Genomic DNA, 14,933 nt, shown 5'->3' with positions numbered 1-14,933 from the left:
AAAGAGCAGCAAGTCATATATCCTTTCTGGTGTGTTTTACAGGCTAGAAAATGATCACGTCTACCACTCCGTCCCGAGCTGCCAGAGCTCTGGCGTTTGGTCGACGGATGCCATCACAAAGAAAATCATCCTCGTTTGTATACCCTACAGTTCGTACAAATACCCATGATGCTAACGGTGAATCGTGTCATGTCAATACAGTCGTCTTCTCTCCTCATCCGCACACCGTTATGCCGACGAAACACTGAACAAAGTCTCCTCTAAGATCACACAGCCCAAGTCCCAGGGTGCATCTCAGGCGATGCTTTACGCGACCGGTCTGACGGAGAAAGATATGTCCAAGGCACAGGTTGGAATCTCATCAGTGTGGTTTGAAGGGAACCCCTGTAATATGCACTTGATGGATTTGTCGTCGCTGGTCCGTGACTCGGTAGCCAAAGCCGGCCTGGTCCCCATGCGCTTCAACTCCATCGGTGCCTCTGATGGCATTAGTATGGGCACATCTGGCATGCGTTTCAGTTTACAGAGCCGAGAGATCATTGCCGATGGAATTGAAACGGTCATGAACGCCCAGTGGTACGATGCTAATATCTCGTTGCCTGGCTGTGATAAGAACATGCCAGGTGTGTTGATGGCTATGGGCCGGGTTAATCGCCCGAGTATCATGGTGTATGGTGGTAGTATTAAGCCCGGCTGCAGTGCGGGGGGTAAGCCACTTGACTTGGTCAGCGCCTTTCAGTCGTATGGTCAGTATCTCACTGGTGAGATCGACGAAAAGGAACGATTCGATATCATCCGACACGCTTGCCCTGGTGCTGGTGCTTGTGGGGGGATGTATACTGCCAATACTTTAGCCACGGCCATCGAGACTCTCGGTATGACTGTCCCTGGAAGTAGCAGTACGCCAGCAGAGGATCCACGTAAGCGGGCAGAGTGTGAGGATGTTGGGCAGACAGTGAAGAATCTGCTGAAGGAGGATATTCGGCCCAAGGACGTCATGACGCGGCAGGCATTTGAGAATGCCATGATTGTCGTGAATATTCTTGGCGGCAGCACCAATGCGGTACTGCACTTGATCGCCATCGCTGATTCCGTTGGGATCAAGTTGACCATCGATGACTTCCAGGCCGTGTCAGACAAGACACCTTTCTTGGCTGACCTGAAGCCTTCCGGCAAGTATGTCATGCATGACCTGTACAAGGTCGGGGGCACGCCAGCATTGCTGAAGTTCCTGCTCAAGGAAGGCCTTATCGACGGCTCCGGAATCACTGTCACTGGCAAAACCATGAAAGAGAATGTAGCCTCATGGCCCGAGTTCTCACCTGACCAGCCTATCATCCGTCCCCTAAGCAATCCTATCAAGCCAACCGGCCACTTGCAGATCCTCCGTGGGTCATTGGCCCCTGGCGGCTCTGTTGGCAAGATCACCGGCAAAGAAGGTCTTCGGTTTGAAGGTATCGCCAAATGCTACGACTATGAGGATGCTTTCATCGAGGCCCTCGAACGAGGTGAGATCAAAAAGGGCGAGAAAACCGTCGTCATTATTCGATACGAAGGACCCAAGGGTGGTCCCGGTATGCCTGAGATGCTCAAGCCCAGCTCAGCCATCATGGGTGCCGGATTAGGTCAGGACGTTGCGCTCCTCACTGATGGGAGATTCTCTGGAGGTAGTCATGGCTTCTTGATCGGGCATGTTGTGCCTGAGGCTATGGAGGGCGGGCCCATCGCCCTGGTGAAGGATGGCGATCGAATCGTGATTGATGCGGAGCAAAGAGTGGTTGACTTGCTGATTGCCCCGGAAGAGATGGAAAAGAGAAGAGTTGCTTGGACGGCACCGGCGCCTCGGGCGAAGAAGGGGACATTAAGCAAGTATGCGAAGCTGGTGAGCGACGCGAGTCATGGGTGCGTGACGGATGGGCCAATCTAAGCTAGAAGTTAGTTTCCCTCAAGTAGCTACTTCAATGCAGAATATATTGAACCAGACATATTATTCTTCCTATGAAAACTACTGTGCTTATACGTATTAATGTTTATATGATCGACCAACGCTGCTCCTAAATTTACTTCAAGTTGCCATCCTGCAATAGTAGTCCAACCAGATGACTACTATCTACATCCAGCATCGATGCTCCTCAAACAACTACAACCACCACAACACACACACACATAAACCTGCCTGCCACTACAACCACTACACTTTCACACAATCTATTCTCCCATATACCAGTAACCTCCTCCTACCCCTCCCAACCTCTCTTCAAAATAATCCAGATACCCCAACCCCCAACCTCTCAATCCAGATCCAAACCCAGCTCCCCAACACGATAAGATAAGGGCTAGCCCTCTAACCCAATCCGGTTGGTGACCCCCTCAGTTGACCAGCTTAGTTTGATAGTTTCCCCTCCTGCTACGTCAGTCACCCGAGACCAGTTGTTTACTCCCTACCTCTACAATCATTGACCTTTTACACCTTCTCCATATAAACCCATTAGACATAGACCCGCTCCATCCGATACCCTTACCACCAATTTATTCCCTCCACCCCTTCTGTTTGTAAAAGTGCAACATGTCCGATCCCAAATACGCCGGGTCGAAGTTGCTGTCGAGGGGTCCGTTGGTATGTATATACTACATATGAATGGTGTTTTACCATCCATTAATTACAGTGTTGCATATGGGGATTGATATATGCAGAATGGATTGATACTGATAGAAATACTCTCTTATAGGACCCCAAAGAAGCCAAATGGACTCGACTGGTCATGTCATCGTATACGGATCCTAACGGTGTTGAGAGGACATGGGAGTCTGCGGAGCGTCAGGTATGATTTACTTTCCTCCCTGCAACTTTCTTCTTGTTGGCGTTTCTGTCGGTGTTCTCCAATTGAAGCATTCTTTCTTTCTGGGGTGAAGTGATAGTTCTGCGATGCATGCTTGCTAATTGCTTCAAGACCCGCCCCGCAAACTGCGAGATTGACGGCGTTGGAATCGTGACAATCCTCAACAAGGAAACCGGACCAGAACTTCTCCTGCAGAAGCAGTACCGTCCACCTATCGATAAGGTGGTCATTGAGGTGCCCGCGGGGTTGATTGATCCTAATGAGACGGTGGAGGAGTGCGCTGTGCGGGAGCTTAAGGAGGAGACGGGTTACGTTGGTGTGGCGGAGCAGACTAGTAGTGTTATGTATAATGGTGAGTTTTACTTTCTTTTCTTTTTCCCTCTTCGGATTAGACTAGGCTACAGTATCTGTCGAGCATGGATTCAATTTGGATGGTCTGGGGTATTGACTGACGGTGTCTACAGACCCTGGGTTCTGCAATACCAACCTCAATATGGTGCATGTCCGGGTGGATATGTCGTTGCCGGAGAATCAGAACCCGAAGCCCCAGCTCGAAGACAATGAGTTCATCGAGTGCTTCACTGTGCCTTTGTCTTCGTTATTTGAGGACATGAAGAAGCTGGAGCGGGAGGGATATGCTATTGATGCTCGGGTGGGCACAATAGCTGAGGGAATCGAACTTGCGAAGAGATTCAAGCTTTGAGCTGTATGTAGATGTTTCAGCTTTGGCTCCGTCTTCGTCCCGTACCATGGATCTGCACATCCTATGGTATTCTGACGACACTGCCGTTAGAGTCGATATACTGTCGAATGCGATATATTTACATTGGTGTGAGTGTTACTGCTTCCAGTATTAGAGCCCACAAACAGCTGCGGAATGTGGAAATCCGCCTACAGCAGCCCCTCCTCCTTGAGGCCTTTGTATAGAGCCCACGCGGCAAGGGTCTTCCCATCCCGCAGACCCTCTTTCCATAGATCGCGCAACGGTACCACCTTCAACGTGATCTTCTCACCATGCTGTCGTAACCCAGTTAGTCGTCCTTGCAGGCTGTCAATTTCCTTGCGCGACATGCGCTTCTGACATAAGAACAAAGGAATAAACTCGTCGCTCCCACCGGCCGACGGGTATACTGCCTTTTGCAACGTCTCGCCCTCTTCTGGCACGGACTGCAGAGCTAGCGATGTCATGTCAATTAGCTCCTCCTGTGGTATTGTCAAGCCTGTTTCCTCTTGAATCTCCTTTGCTGCACCACCAGCGAACGATCCACTGTCATCGAGCATGCCGGCTGGAATTTCGGGAAACGCAAGAGAACCCGCGGGGATACGAGGTTGGATGGTTAAAATGGCACGCTTCTCATCTTCTGCCGATGGAGGCACATCGTCTGGTTGAAGTATGAGCTAGAAAACAGAGAAGCAGCGTTAGCATTATATCAGTTGCCAGTAGGCGATAGAGAGAGGGTAGCCCGCTTACCAACATGCCTACGCTGCCACCGCGCAAGAACACGCTTCCCGGGAGGGTCTCTCCATTCTCATTTGACACCTCCGCTTTGAACTTCAAGAAGCCTAGACGGCCACCACCGAAGCGGTCCACGCTCTGGATTTCAATTTTCCGCAGGACGTAGGGGTCTTTGGAGAACTCGTGGGAAGGTTGTTGCTGGCGACTCAAGGAGTGTTGCAAGGTGGTGAGCCAGATACGGAAAGCTGGGAATCGCAGCAGATCTTCACGAGACAGGTCTGCCGGACAGGAGACGGGTAGAGTAGCCGAGCCATTATGGTCCAGATTGCGAGGAATGGTAAATGTGGAGAAGGACATTGTGAGAGTCAAAGGTAGGCAGCGAAGGAGGAGAGCTGGTCGCGTATGTCGCACAGACGCCGATAGCCACCGGGCGGGCGTCATGAACCGAGCCGAGGTGTGGAACGGGCGGAGGAAGAGGGACGGGCGCTTAACGTTAATCGGAGAGGTTTGGAGTCATGTAAAGAGCGATGTAGACGTGAGCCTTATCTTAAGAGTCTTCTTTCAGTGATAGCACCGTGGTCGTGGGAGCTATTGAAGCTATTGGAGCTAATGGGATGGATTATTGAAGGGAACATGAGGGGGAAATTGTTCAGGGGAGAGACGGAGAAGAAGAGCATGACGTCGTCGGCTTCGCAGCTTGTTTCCGCAGTGTCCGAACTGCCCTCATCGGACCAAAGTCTAGACGCGGTGGCTCCTCCGATCCTCCCAAAGACAGACAAGGATAAATGGATGGAGGGATCGATTGATCGATTGATCGGTTAGGGATACCTCCGACGATGGATGGTCAAACAAAGGAAAAGTCGGGGACTGAACGCCGGAGTAGCCTCTTGTTTCGTCCAAGTCCAAGTCCGAACAGCTTCTTTGACTGGCTATTGGATCAACAACCCAAGACATTGTAGTAGTATCCTTAATGCCAATCGTCTCGACAAGGTACAAAGTACCATTCAAACCAACCAACCAACCAACCAATCCCTCAACTAACTTTTTTCCCTTTCCTCTAAATATCACTTGACCAGTCCCCGATTGCTTTCCAGGAATGGATCCAACGGATCGCCGTGTCTTGCGGGGTCCGACGGTGACACTGACTGTCTCTTTCTTCAACCTCTCACTGACACCCTCCCAATCCAACCTCTCTCTCTCTCTCTCCTTCTTCTCTTTCTCTCCTTTGCTCTCCTCCCTCTTTTTTTCTCCCTATTCTTGTGAGACTCTCGGAAGCTTGTCCTCCATATTGTAGTCTCTTCTCTCCGTGTCTCTCTCACTCTCCTCCTCTCCTACTACTACCATCTACCCTGCAGCTAGCCTTCCAGTCCGATTGGATCGGTGATCTGGTCCCCGAAGTGCTACTGCTCGTTGTCAGCCTGCTTGAAACTCCTTCCATAATTCATTCTACCCCTTCGTATCCGTTGTTGCTGTCGTTCTAGAAAGCTTCCCATATTGCCTGTGCGCCTGGTCTTCCAGTGATTCCAAGCTTCTCTTGTTTGACTTCCTTCCCCTCAAGCCTCTTGCGTTTCGATGAGGTTTTGGTTCAACTTCACTGGGAACTCAAGAACCCAGAATTCAGGCTCGGCTGGGAGTTGGTCCGACTAAGGAGAGTCCGGGAATCCATCGGCGTTAAGCTTCAGCTGCCATTTGGGTTTCCTGTTTTGGATTCCTGCTTCTCCCCGATTACTCTCTCACACCTGCTCGCTTGCTCCCGTGGTGTCTTCATTACATCGTTGGCTCATTCAGATCATGATCTCAGACACAATCTGAATTTGGTGGCCAGTACGAAACATTGAACAGCCTGGACACAGCCTCTTGTTGGCAGGATTGTTGCGGAGACGCTGGTGCTTCTATCGACTTTGGAAAGTGCCGCTTTCATGGATTTTCCCTTCAGCATATAATATAAACGCGATAACCAGCCCAACGACCCGACCGACATTCGGCGGTAGTAGGACCACAGGAAGGCAAAATTCAAAACAGCATGTATGCATTCACTCCCTATCCCTGCCTGGATTAAGCTATTAGTTGCGGGTTATGTTTATCCAGTCATCACTTCTCAGTCTGCATTGACAAGCACTCTGCCCATCTCGACATATTGCGACTACATATCCTATCAATGGTCTATATATGTGTGGACTGTTACCGATACTTATTTCAGGAAGCTGCAAGAATCCCCCAGTCACTGTGAAAGTGATAGGGCTTTGGATATATCGTCTGATGCAGCGGAAGGAGGCATAATCCGATTGCCTGTTTTCACTGCTGGGTTGTGGTCCACTGCCAGGAAACCCACTGGGATGACCACTCACTATTCCTAGTTACTCTGCTCTAGTGAAGCGAACCGCTTCTACACATCTCCACCTTAGTATACTATCTCCATTTACGCTTCTTGTGTTTGTCACAGCCTTTTAAACCCTGTATGCTGTCGATTGCGATTTCATCGGTACCTGTTCATGAGCCTCCTATTCGTGAGAATACAACTCTCGCTTGATAGAAGCTAGAAGCGTGTAGCTACTAGCTGATGCGCCATTAGCGTACCACATCCAGGGAACACTACTCCTACGCCTGCGTCAGGGTGACCATTACTCATGGACTCTGCGAGTCGGCCTGCTTTTGAAGGGCTTCCCACGGCGATTCCCAACGATACCAACTTCCAAAACACCCCAACTTCAGCCACCTTGGCCCAGCCTAACACCCAAGACGTAATGGACATCATTCCTGACGTGCCGCGTCCGACATATCATCAAGAAGGTTAGTACAACGATGCAAGTGATGTTGTTTACTAGTGAAATAACAGAATGCTTTCCAGTCCCTACGGTCGCGAGTCTGTCTGGGGCTCCAAACACCTTCTCAGCCAATGCTGCCTCAAACCAAACAGATTCTTTCACTCCACAGCAAACACCACCGAGAACCTACTTCTCATACTTGAGCAATGGCGTCATAACAATGCCCCGTTACACGCCGAACCAGTACTACGGGGAGCCGAGCAATATCGGTCATCAACTGGATTATATTCCTGGTGGAGATCGAGGTCGCTCATTCGCGTACCCTCATACACGAACTCTCTCACTTCCACAGAACCAACACAGCGGCCTTCCTGCCTACCCCCAGCGAGACCCGCGTTCAAGCAACACCCGACCAGCAATGTCCATGACGACCACGCCGGAATCAGCATCTGCCATCTCACCGAACGACGCGTCACCGAACAACGCCGATTCGACATCATCCACTGCAGTGGTTCCGCCAACACTTCGACCTCGAGGTTACGTGCCCCCATCAGCGAGGACCCAGCAAGGAACACAGCACCCAGCCCATACTGCTGCTTCTCCAGGGCCAACGTCGTCAAGTTATCATCAGCAGTCGCAAGCTCAACAACATTCGCATGCATCTGGTCCATTCTCTCATATGCCGCCCTATCTTGAAGAACATGACAATGGCGCCTATAGTGCTCCACTAGCTACAACGCCTGCCCAGTCATCGTCGGCCAACTTTGTAGCAACTGGCACGCCGTCTTCACGCTCGATGAATGCGGGAACCCCCAGATATGGGCGCTCTCTTCCGCAACGGCTAGAGCTTGCTCGGCGAGCACATTTCCACGCCCATCCACACAACCAGCAGGCTGCGCAGGCCATCGTGGAGGCTCATATGCAGCTGCAGCGCCAGCGCTTGCTCCGTCAGCGCCAGGGGCTCGGTACCAACCCCACGAAGCCAGCCGCAAGTCTTGATAATGCGAAAGACGGCCGCCCCGAACCAAAAGAGGCGCACGAAATGCGAGTATCACTCGAATGCAAGGTTTGCTTCACCCAACTCGTTGATACGGTACTGCTTCCTTGTGGTCATGCTGTCCTCTGTCGATGGTGCGCCGAGATCCAGATTCCAAGCAGCGTCCTGGAACGAGGCGTGCTTGGGGGTCAGCCCCCGTGTGTGATATGCCGAGCGCCTGTGAGGCAAAAGGTATAGAACCATATTTAATACTCCCCGAGAATTTGAAAATTACTCACACTAACTTGGGGTCACAGATGCGGATCTTCCTTTCTTGACATATGCAGTGCTATGGCACCTTCAATGTACCGATACACATCGCTGGTTAGTTGGTACTAGTTGCTACTTACTGCCTTGGCTTTATTGGTGTGTGCGCTTGAGAGACACACAGTATGTGGCTGGCTTTGCATACTCGGGAGTTTCAGGTTTGGAGTAAAATTGGGATTTCTTTTAGTGCATTAGAATACAGCTCATGTCCAGAATCTAGAAATGAAAACTGAGTTGATAAATTCACCATACTCAGTGTGAATCATCTATGCTATGCACGATGCTTCCTCCACATTAACTACGACTACTTTGGTACTACCTAGATAGTACTTACGATAAAGAGTCACGATCTAGATCCTTTAGTTTTATAAAATACCTACATGCACAACCGCACAGAACCTCGTATCCCACGCCTCGCTCAGGCGAATCTGCAGGGGGGAAAAAATCCGGGAATTAAAAGACCTGAGAAACAGAATAAAATATTCTCCTCCATGAAAACCGGATAATTGAAACTCGACTCACGCATGGAAGGCGTCGGTGGTGGTTCGTGGTTGGATAGATCGACCAATCATGATAACGGATGATTGAGATCGAGTCAATACTAGTACTTAGTACTAAGTACTATCTCTTTAGTAGTTTCATTACTTCGAAAAGTACGTACTTAGGGAATGGATACATCGAAGGGGGTGTTGAATATCTGAGTGGCGTTTGGCTGTTACCGTGGTTGGAAGGACAGACGGGAACTGTTGTTTCCTTCCTTTTTGGGGATTAGTACTTAGTAGTTTGTTTCATTGGCATTGGGTTTGGTTTGGTCTTATTTGGGAGGAGGGCTTGTATACCTAAGTGTCCTTCGTTATTTCATTTGTATGGTATTTTCTTACTAAGATTTAGAGATATTTGCTGGGTTGTGGGACAGGGCCGGAGATGGGATATCTCTCCGGTTTGGGGCAGTGTTGCGGAGGATTTGAAGTGTATCAGGTGAGGGTTGTTTGTTCATTGGTTGTTTGTAACTAGGTTATTCCTTGGTCTTGCTGGGGCAGTGTCACACTGGCTAAGTAGCTACTTAGTAAGCAGTTAGGAATGCATGAATAGGCATTATTTTTCTCCAAATGTTTGATTCATCTTATTAAAGGCTTTCGTTGTGTTCAGGGCTGATGGATATACATACCCATGCGGAGGGCTGTTTGGGAGGTATGCAGAGAGAGTATGCGGATGTAGTTAGTGTTATTGATTCTGTGACTAGAAAGAGTAGTTAATGGGTGGACAAAGCAAGATACAGTACTCACCATCTCTTTTGATTAATCAATCGCATTATTCAAGCTGCACAGGTTTCCTATGACATTCCGATGCAGTTGACCCTTCATCAACGATGGCGCAGAAGCCGATATTGTTTCCCACCCCCCAGCTCTTCTGAATTCCCGAATCATACGCATCTCATCGTCGCAAAATATCGGGCTCATATGCATTACCTGAAGGTTCAGTCTGAAGCTGCGAGTAGCCTTATTAGGCCATGTCAGAGATGGGCAGTTTCTCTGCAGAACCTCCCAGTGCGTGTGCTGCACGAGTGTTTAAACCGGCGTGCATGCGCTGGCTCTGCTTGATGCGCTGGAACTCTTGGAAAACTAACGAGGAGAAATTGCGATCCTCTCATTTGGATGAACGTTTTGGGGAGCTCCTATCACTTGCAGTGGTGCTGACGAGTGGCTAATTGACCCGTCGGGGATACTGCTGCGCTTGAGAGGGCACCTGCTTGGCGTGACGGGAGTTGGCAGACTGTGGAGTTGACTTGGCAGTGAGCTGGACCACCACAGATTAGTTCACCGGCGGGTCAAGGTTGTTCTTTCAGTATTATCCGGAGGGGTTGAGAGAGTGGGATTGTTGGTATGGAAGCATAGCGTATGGATAAATGAGTGGAAGCTTTCTGGATGAAGGAATGGAATTGATATTGGGGGGGGTAAGTGGTCCTGTGATCACGGGCAAAAGAAGGTCTAGTGTCAAAAAGAAACTGAAAAGAGTAGTTAGTTCACCTTGGCTCAGTCAATGTGATTTACAAGAATAGCAAGCAATTGAATACGTGGGAGGGAAAGGGGTCAAGGGAAAACCCCCCTCAAGGTCAAGAGGACAGAGGGATGAGATCCAACACGGCGAGGTGCATCGCAGGGCCTCCATCCAGCCCTGGACCAATTGCCCGATCAAGGACCTAGAATGGGACCGCCAAGCCAGGGTTTTCATCCCCCGGCAACGTGCATGGGCCGCATGGGAAAAGGCAACCACTAGCAAAGAACCGGGGAGGCGTTGTTTTCATGGTTTGGATCTTGGGGAAGTATCTGGCCAGTGAGCTTGCCAGTCTGCAAGCCACGGTAGGAGAAAGGAGGCCCTAGTCAAGGTAGCTAACTAGCCATCACTTTGAAAAACAAACTATCTTTAGGCCAGCCAGGGTCTAGCTATTCCCTCTTATACACTACTATTTGATAGTCCATACAGAGCCTATCAACCGGCTTTTGCTTCTCTGCTCGTGCCGGTGTGGGTACTATGTAGTATGTATGCGCATTGACCGTTGGTCGCTGTCTCTCTCTCGTTGAACTGTTTGTCTTAGAGTTGCAACACATCCCTGCATGTTATAGTAGGGGCGATTGCTCGTCGAAGATCATGCATCTGTAGCTGGTAGGGGATGAGCAAACAGGTATGGTGAGCTGCTGTTCCAATGCAGGTATACATGCTGATGCTGCAATACAGAGGTCTGAGTGTTATGTTTCAAACATGATTTACCAGCCGTTTATCATGGCTGTGATTTGATATCATCATTGTACTACTGCCCTTGACCAAGGGGGCATCTGCAATGATAGCTTTCCATTAGTCCTGTAGATAAGTGAAACATTTTCCATTTCGCCTTCCTGGTAATTGGAATCCAATAGGTCAGCACCACAGGTAGACCGTTACCTGGTTGACCTATTCCAGGCGTGGGTGTGCATAAGAAGATCTATACCACTGCAAATATAAGCTAAATTTTCCATTACCTAAAATCATGGTAACGTCAGACGTGTCTGGGTTGGTGCCAATAGCTTTATCGTCTACCAAGGTACGGAAATCGATAGCCTTGGGCGACTCAAATTTTGGTCTTCAATGGGATATATTATAGCCTAACCTGGCAAGGCTAGGCAGTGAAAACGATATGTTATGTGGTTCAATGACTAGCTTCGGAGTCCTCCTTTCGCTTGTCAACTTGGCCTTGACAATCCCGTATTCGTAAGCATTGAGCCGCACTAGCAGTATCTTCGCCTTTGTATTCTGCTGGTTTTTCCTAGGGCGTCTTGTGTCATTACTGATTGTAGTCACCAATTGTACGGATCTGGTTCGTATCGATGCGTGAACGGTAGATCGCTTATTTCCAGCCCATTGTAGGCTCGTAGTACCCAAATATATACCTGCGAAAAGGGATGCTGTCCGACACTTCCTCCACCCATCCAGCGCGCAGAGAGTTTGGTTCACACTTTTGGAGCATCACGACGCCGTGAAACCTGGGAAGAAAGTATCCGCCCCAATAGTACCTGCCAGTCGACATGCGGTACCAGTGACTCTTAAACGATAGCCTTGCAATGACAGGTCACTCCACGCCGGGTGGCAAGTTAGAGGGGGTGTACTACCATGGAATGTCGGATATAGGTAGGCGTGTGATCTCAGAAGACTTGTGGGAACGCTGCGAAATCCGTACGGACTGAACTGGCTGTGTCTGCACGGCCCCCTTGGGCCCAATATCGGTCAGGCGGGCAGCGCCCAAACGATCGAAAGACGGGCCTGTCATAATGTCCTTACTTTTAGGCACTGGTATCTGCAGTACCTGGCTCATTTAGTAGTAAGTGTGTCTGTCTGTCTGCCTGTCTTATGTCAGACATATGTATCACGACAAGCTAGAGGTGCCTGTCAATGCAATCTTGGGCTTTGTCCAAGGGAGACAGCACTGACAAATATTCAATCGCACGCCGATTGCTCTAGTTAGGATTGGGGGTGTTGACAGATATGAGGCCATATGTATAGCAACACCACCTCGAGGTTAAAGGCAGACCGTCCCACTCTTATACGACTGATCCACACCACTAGCTGATAAACTACCAGCCTCACTGGGGCGGCAGGTCGATCAAGCCCTGAATCACACCTGGCCATCTCTCAAGCTCAAGCCTTTCCGACGTTGAACGTGGCGCGCTGATCGCGATTCGGTCCCCACATGCGACATGTTTTTTCTACTATTGACTAGCTACCGTCGGTATGAAGCGGTTCGGCAGCACTTGGAGTCGGCCGGTAGCCGTGCTCGTGCACTTACTTGATAACAACCGACCTACATAAATGTGCTCCTGTATAAGAGGCAAACAGTGCGTTGCTGTACTGTTGCAAAGTGTCACCAACTCTATGTAGGTTTCGAAGCCGAACCAGAGTAGCGGTGTCCATGCAAGGGCAATCCCGATTATTTAGTCTGCTCAGTACGTACCCGGTGAAGAGGGGAAACAACCGGGAATGAAAACTGGCCTTTGCCGGTTTGTCATTTTCTGACCCCTTAGGCCAAGGCTTGTAGAATCCATTGTTGGCGGGGAGGGGGTTTTGTGGCTATGGCAAAACACGGACATTTTCGCCCATGATCAGATCAGGCAGCGACTCCCTTAAGAGGGGTTCCCAACAGAGTTGTGGTTCGACGCTGTCAACCGCAGCCTTGGTGCGGCAAATCAAACAGGTCGGAGGTTAAACGCCGCTCAGGCGACCAGCAGTAGTAGCATCCGTTGTCTCGGTGAAGATCGAATAGCACCGCGTGGGCGCGAATTCGAGAAACTGTGGATTCGTCAAGGGAGGGGGACACACCTTATAAAGCAAGGGCAACAGCACCCTCATTCCTGGAATTAAGCTTGTTGGTTTTAGTGGCGATGAGGGTCGAGTCAAGTATGCCCACAGGCTGCTGCATGCAAGGAGCTCCGGTAAATGTGGTCCTCCCCAAATCATCGGGTCCTAGCATCAACATCGCCAATTCAGCTAAAGTTTGTTTTGGTTTGTCTGCCAACTCCTCAATTCTTGCGGGAAGACCGTCAAAGATAGATGGTAATTAGAGACTATTGAAACAGGGGGTGACAGATAAGTTTGCCACGACCCTCGTGGAGATTTTAGGGGACAGGGGGGGGGGGGGGAAAGAGAAAGAGAGTGGGAAGGAACAAGGAAAGAAGGCATAAGATTGGAGATCCGGAGCGTGGGCAGCTTTGGTGGTAACCGAGTCGGTAGTATACTATGATATCCAATTTACCCTTCCTGGAAGGATGTGGCGCTCGAGGAGAGGGGAAGTCGATCGGCTATTGCTAGCAAACCGTCGAGACAGAGACCATTAACTTTTTGTCCATCCAGAGTGAGCTTGCCGAAGTGTCTTTGAAAGCCGTGATCACAGGCAGATAGAATTGAAGCAGGAGCAATAGTAAGTAGTACGGAGCCGTCTTTTCTTAGTAGTATAGCGGTAGCAAAGCGGCGCCACACAAGGCCGGGGAGCGAGAGACAAAACCTCGCCACGATGCGGTTCTATTCGGAGTTTGGGGGGAAAGAGAGAGGGGGCAGCGAAAGAGAAATGTGAAAAGGGAATGATATAGGCAAAGGACTGATCGGGTCCGATCTTCAAAGTTCACCAGATGATCATCCCAGAGCATTACCAGGTTGATCCCTTGAGAGAAACTGGATGGAGAACAGCGAGTGGGACAAAGCCGACGAGGCAACTGCCCGCAAATCGTCAGGCTACCGAAAACTGCGGCTTACCAACCCCCATCCGTATCCTTACCCGAGTTTGGTCACTTTCGTGGTGATTCTGGTAATTACAGGCAGCCATAGCCGCCAAGTCATCCTTACCACAATACCGGAAAATTACCGCAGTGAAACCGTTTTATGGTGATTATGAAAGGGCCAGTCAAGCCAGTTCCAGCCAGCCAAAGACCAGCCAGCCCCTCTCTTCCTGGTATCAATACCATCCATCCAAGTATCACCGGTAAGAGTCAAAAAAGTTAAGTCAGTCGTACAGTAGTAATAAGTAAGTAAGTAAGTAAGTAAGTAAGTAAGTAATGGAAGTGAAAATTAGTTTTCATTAGTAGAACAACCAAAAAGGAATTGAAAAATCAAGAGAAGAAAAATAAAATAAAATAAAATAAAATAACACAGAAAGATAGAAAGAAAAGAAAGGAAGAGAAGAGGATGAAGAAGACTAACTAACTACTTTTCCTTTCCCTTTTCCCTTTTCCCTTTTCCCCCTACGGTAAGTAACTAATGTACTGCTCCTGCTGCCGCCGCTTGCTGGAAACTGGCTGGCTGCGTTGGTTGCTGCTGTTCGCTCTTCTTCTTCTCCGCCTTCTTCTTAGTCGCTTTTTGTCTCCGCGATTTGACCTTCTCGATCTATCCATTCTTCAAGGGAAAATTAGCCTTCCTACTATCACGCCGAGGTGGGTTGGACTATCAATCGTTGCTTTCGGTGTTCGTGCGCAATTTTCCTAACCGGTTTGCTCACTCTGATTCCTAGGCAGAGATGACTTTAGTTGCCTAAAGAACCTAAATGTCAT

At 49.5% G+C, this 14,933-nt stretch overlaps 6 protein-coding genes across 6 annotated transcripts; 5 read left to right on the top strand and 1 right to left on the bottom strand.

The window, feature by feature from the left end:
* Positions 1–17: 17 nt before the first annotated feature.
* BO79DRAFT_209209 (dihydroxy-acid dehydratase) lies at positions 18–1,982 on the top strand. The gene is made up of 2 exons (XM_025682565.1): positions 18–133; positions 202–1,982. Exons 1-2 carry the CDS (start codon positions 51–53, stop codon positions 1,925–1,927), a joined length of 1,809 nt encoding a protein of 602 aa, XP_025539555.1. The 5' UTR covers positions 18–50; the 3' UTR covers positions 1,928–1,982.
* A 461-nt stretch (positions 1,983–2,443) lies between these two features.
* Positions 2,444–3,655, top strand: BO79DRAFT_195344 (MutT/nudix family protein). The gene is made up of 4 exons (XM_025681129.1): positions 2,444–2,617; positions 2,730–2,822; positions 2,952–3,192; positions 3,305–3,655. The coding sequence occupies exons 1-4, from the start codon at positions 2,567–2,569 to the stop codon at positions 3,541–3,543; spliced, it is 624 nt and encodes a 207-aa protein (XP_025539554.1). The 5' UTR covers positions 2,444–2,566; the 3' UTR covers positions 3,544–3,655.
* On the bottom strand, positions 3,357–4,903 carry BO79DRAFT_209207 (putative NUDIX family hydrolase). Its single transcript, XM_025682564.1, has 2 exons — positions 4,312–4,903; positions 3,357–4,238 (listed from the first exon to the last, which is right to left on the bottom strand). Exons 1-2 carry the CDS (start codon positions 4,651–4,653, stop codon positions 3,732–3,734), a joined length of 849 nt encoding a protein of 282 aa, XP_025539553.1. The 5' UTR covers positions 4,654–4,903; the 3' UTR covers positions 3,357–3,731.
* Positions 4,904–5,392: 489 nt separating this feature from the next.
* BO79DRAFT_266131 (uncharacterized protein) lies at positions 5,393–5,957 on the top strand (the record flags this gene model as incomplete). Its single annotated transcript, XM_025686937.1, has 1 exon — positions 5,393–5,957. One exon carries the CDS (start codon positions 5,393–5,395, stop codon positions 5,588–5,590), a length of 198 nt encoding a protein of 65 aa, XP_025539552.1. The 3' UTR covers positions 5,591–5,957.
* A 519-nt stretch (positions 5,958–6,476) lies between these two features.
* BO79DRAFT_125377 (uncharacterized protein) lies at positions 6,477–6,653 on the top strand (the record flags this gene model as incomplete). The annotated part of the gene is made up of 1 exon (XM_025677957.1): positions 6,477–6,653. A coding segment is annotated over one exon (177 nt), but the record flags the coding sequence as incomplete, so codon positions are not given.
* A 184-nt stretch (positions 6,654–6,837) lies between these two features.
* BO79DRAFT_287715 (C3HC4 finger protein) lies at positions 6,838–8,538 on the top strand. Its single transcript, XM_025688616.1, has 3 exons — positions 6,838–7,086; positions 7,145–8,289; positions 8,355–8,538. Exons 1-3 carry the CDS (start codon positions 6,924–6,926, stop codon positions 8,373–8,375), a joined length of 1,329 nt encoding a protein of 442 aa, XP_025539550.1. The 5' UTR covers positions 6,838–6,923; the 3' UTR covers positions 8,376–8,538.
* Positions 8,539–14,933: the final 6,395 nt, after the last annotated feature.

Source organism: Aspergillus costaricaensis (genome assembly GCF_003184835.1).
Source record: "Aspergillus costaricaensis CBS 115574 unplaced genomic scaffold BO79scaffold_16, whole genome shotgun sequence".
In the NCBI taxonomy this organism is placed as follows: Eukaryota; Fungi; Ascomycota; class Eurotiomycetes; order Eurotiales; family Aspergillaceae; genus Aspergillus; species Aspergillus costaricensis.
Note: the sequence above shows the minus strand (reverse complement) of the source record. Positions and strands in the feature narration are given on the sequence as shown.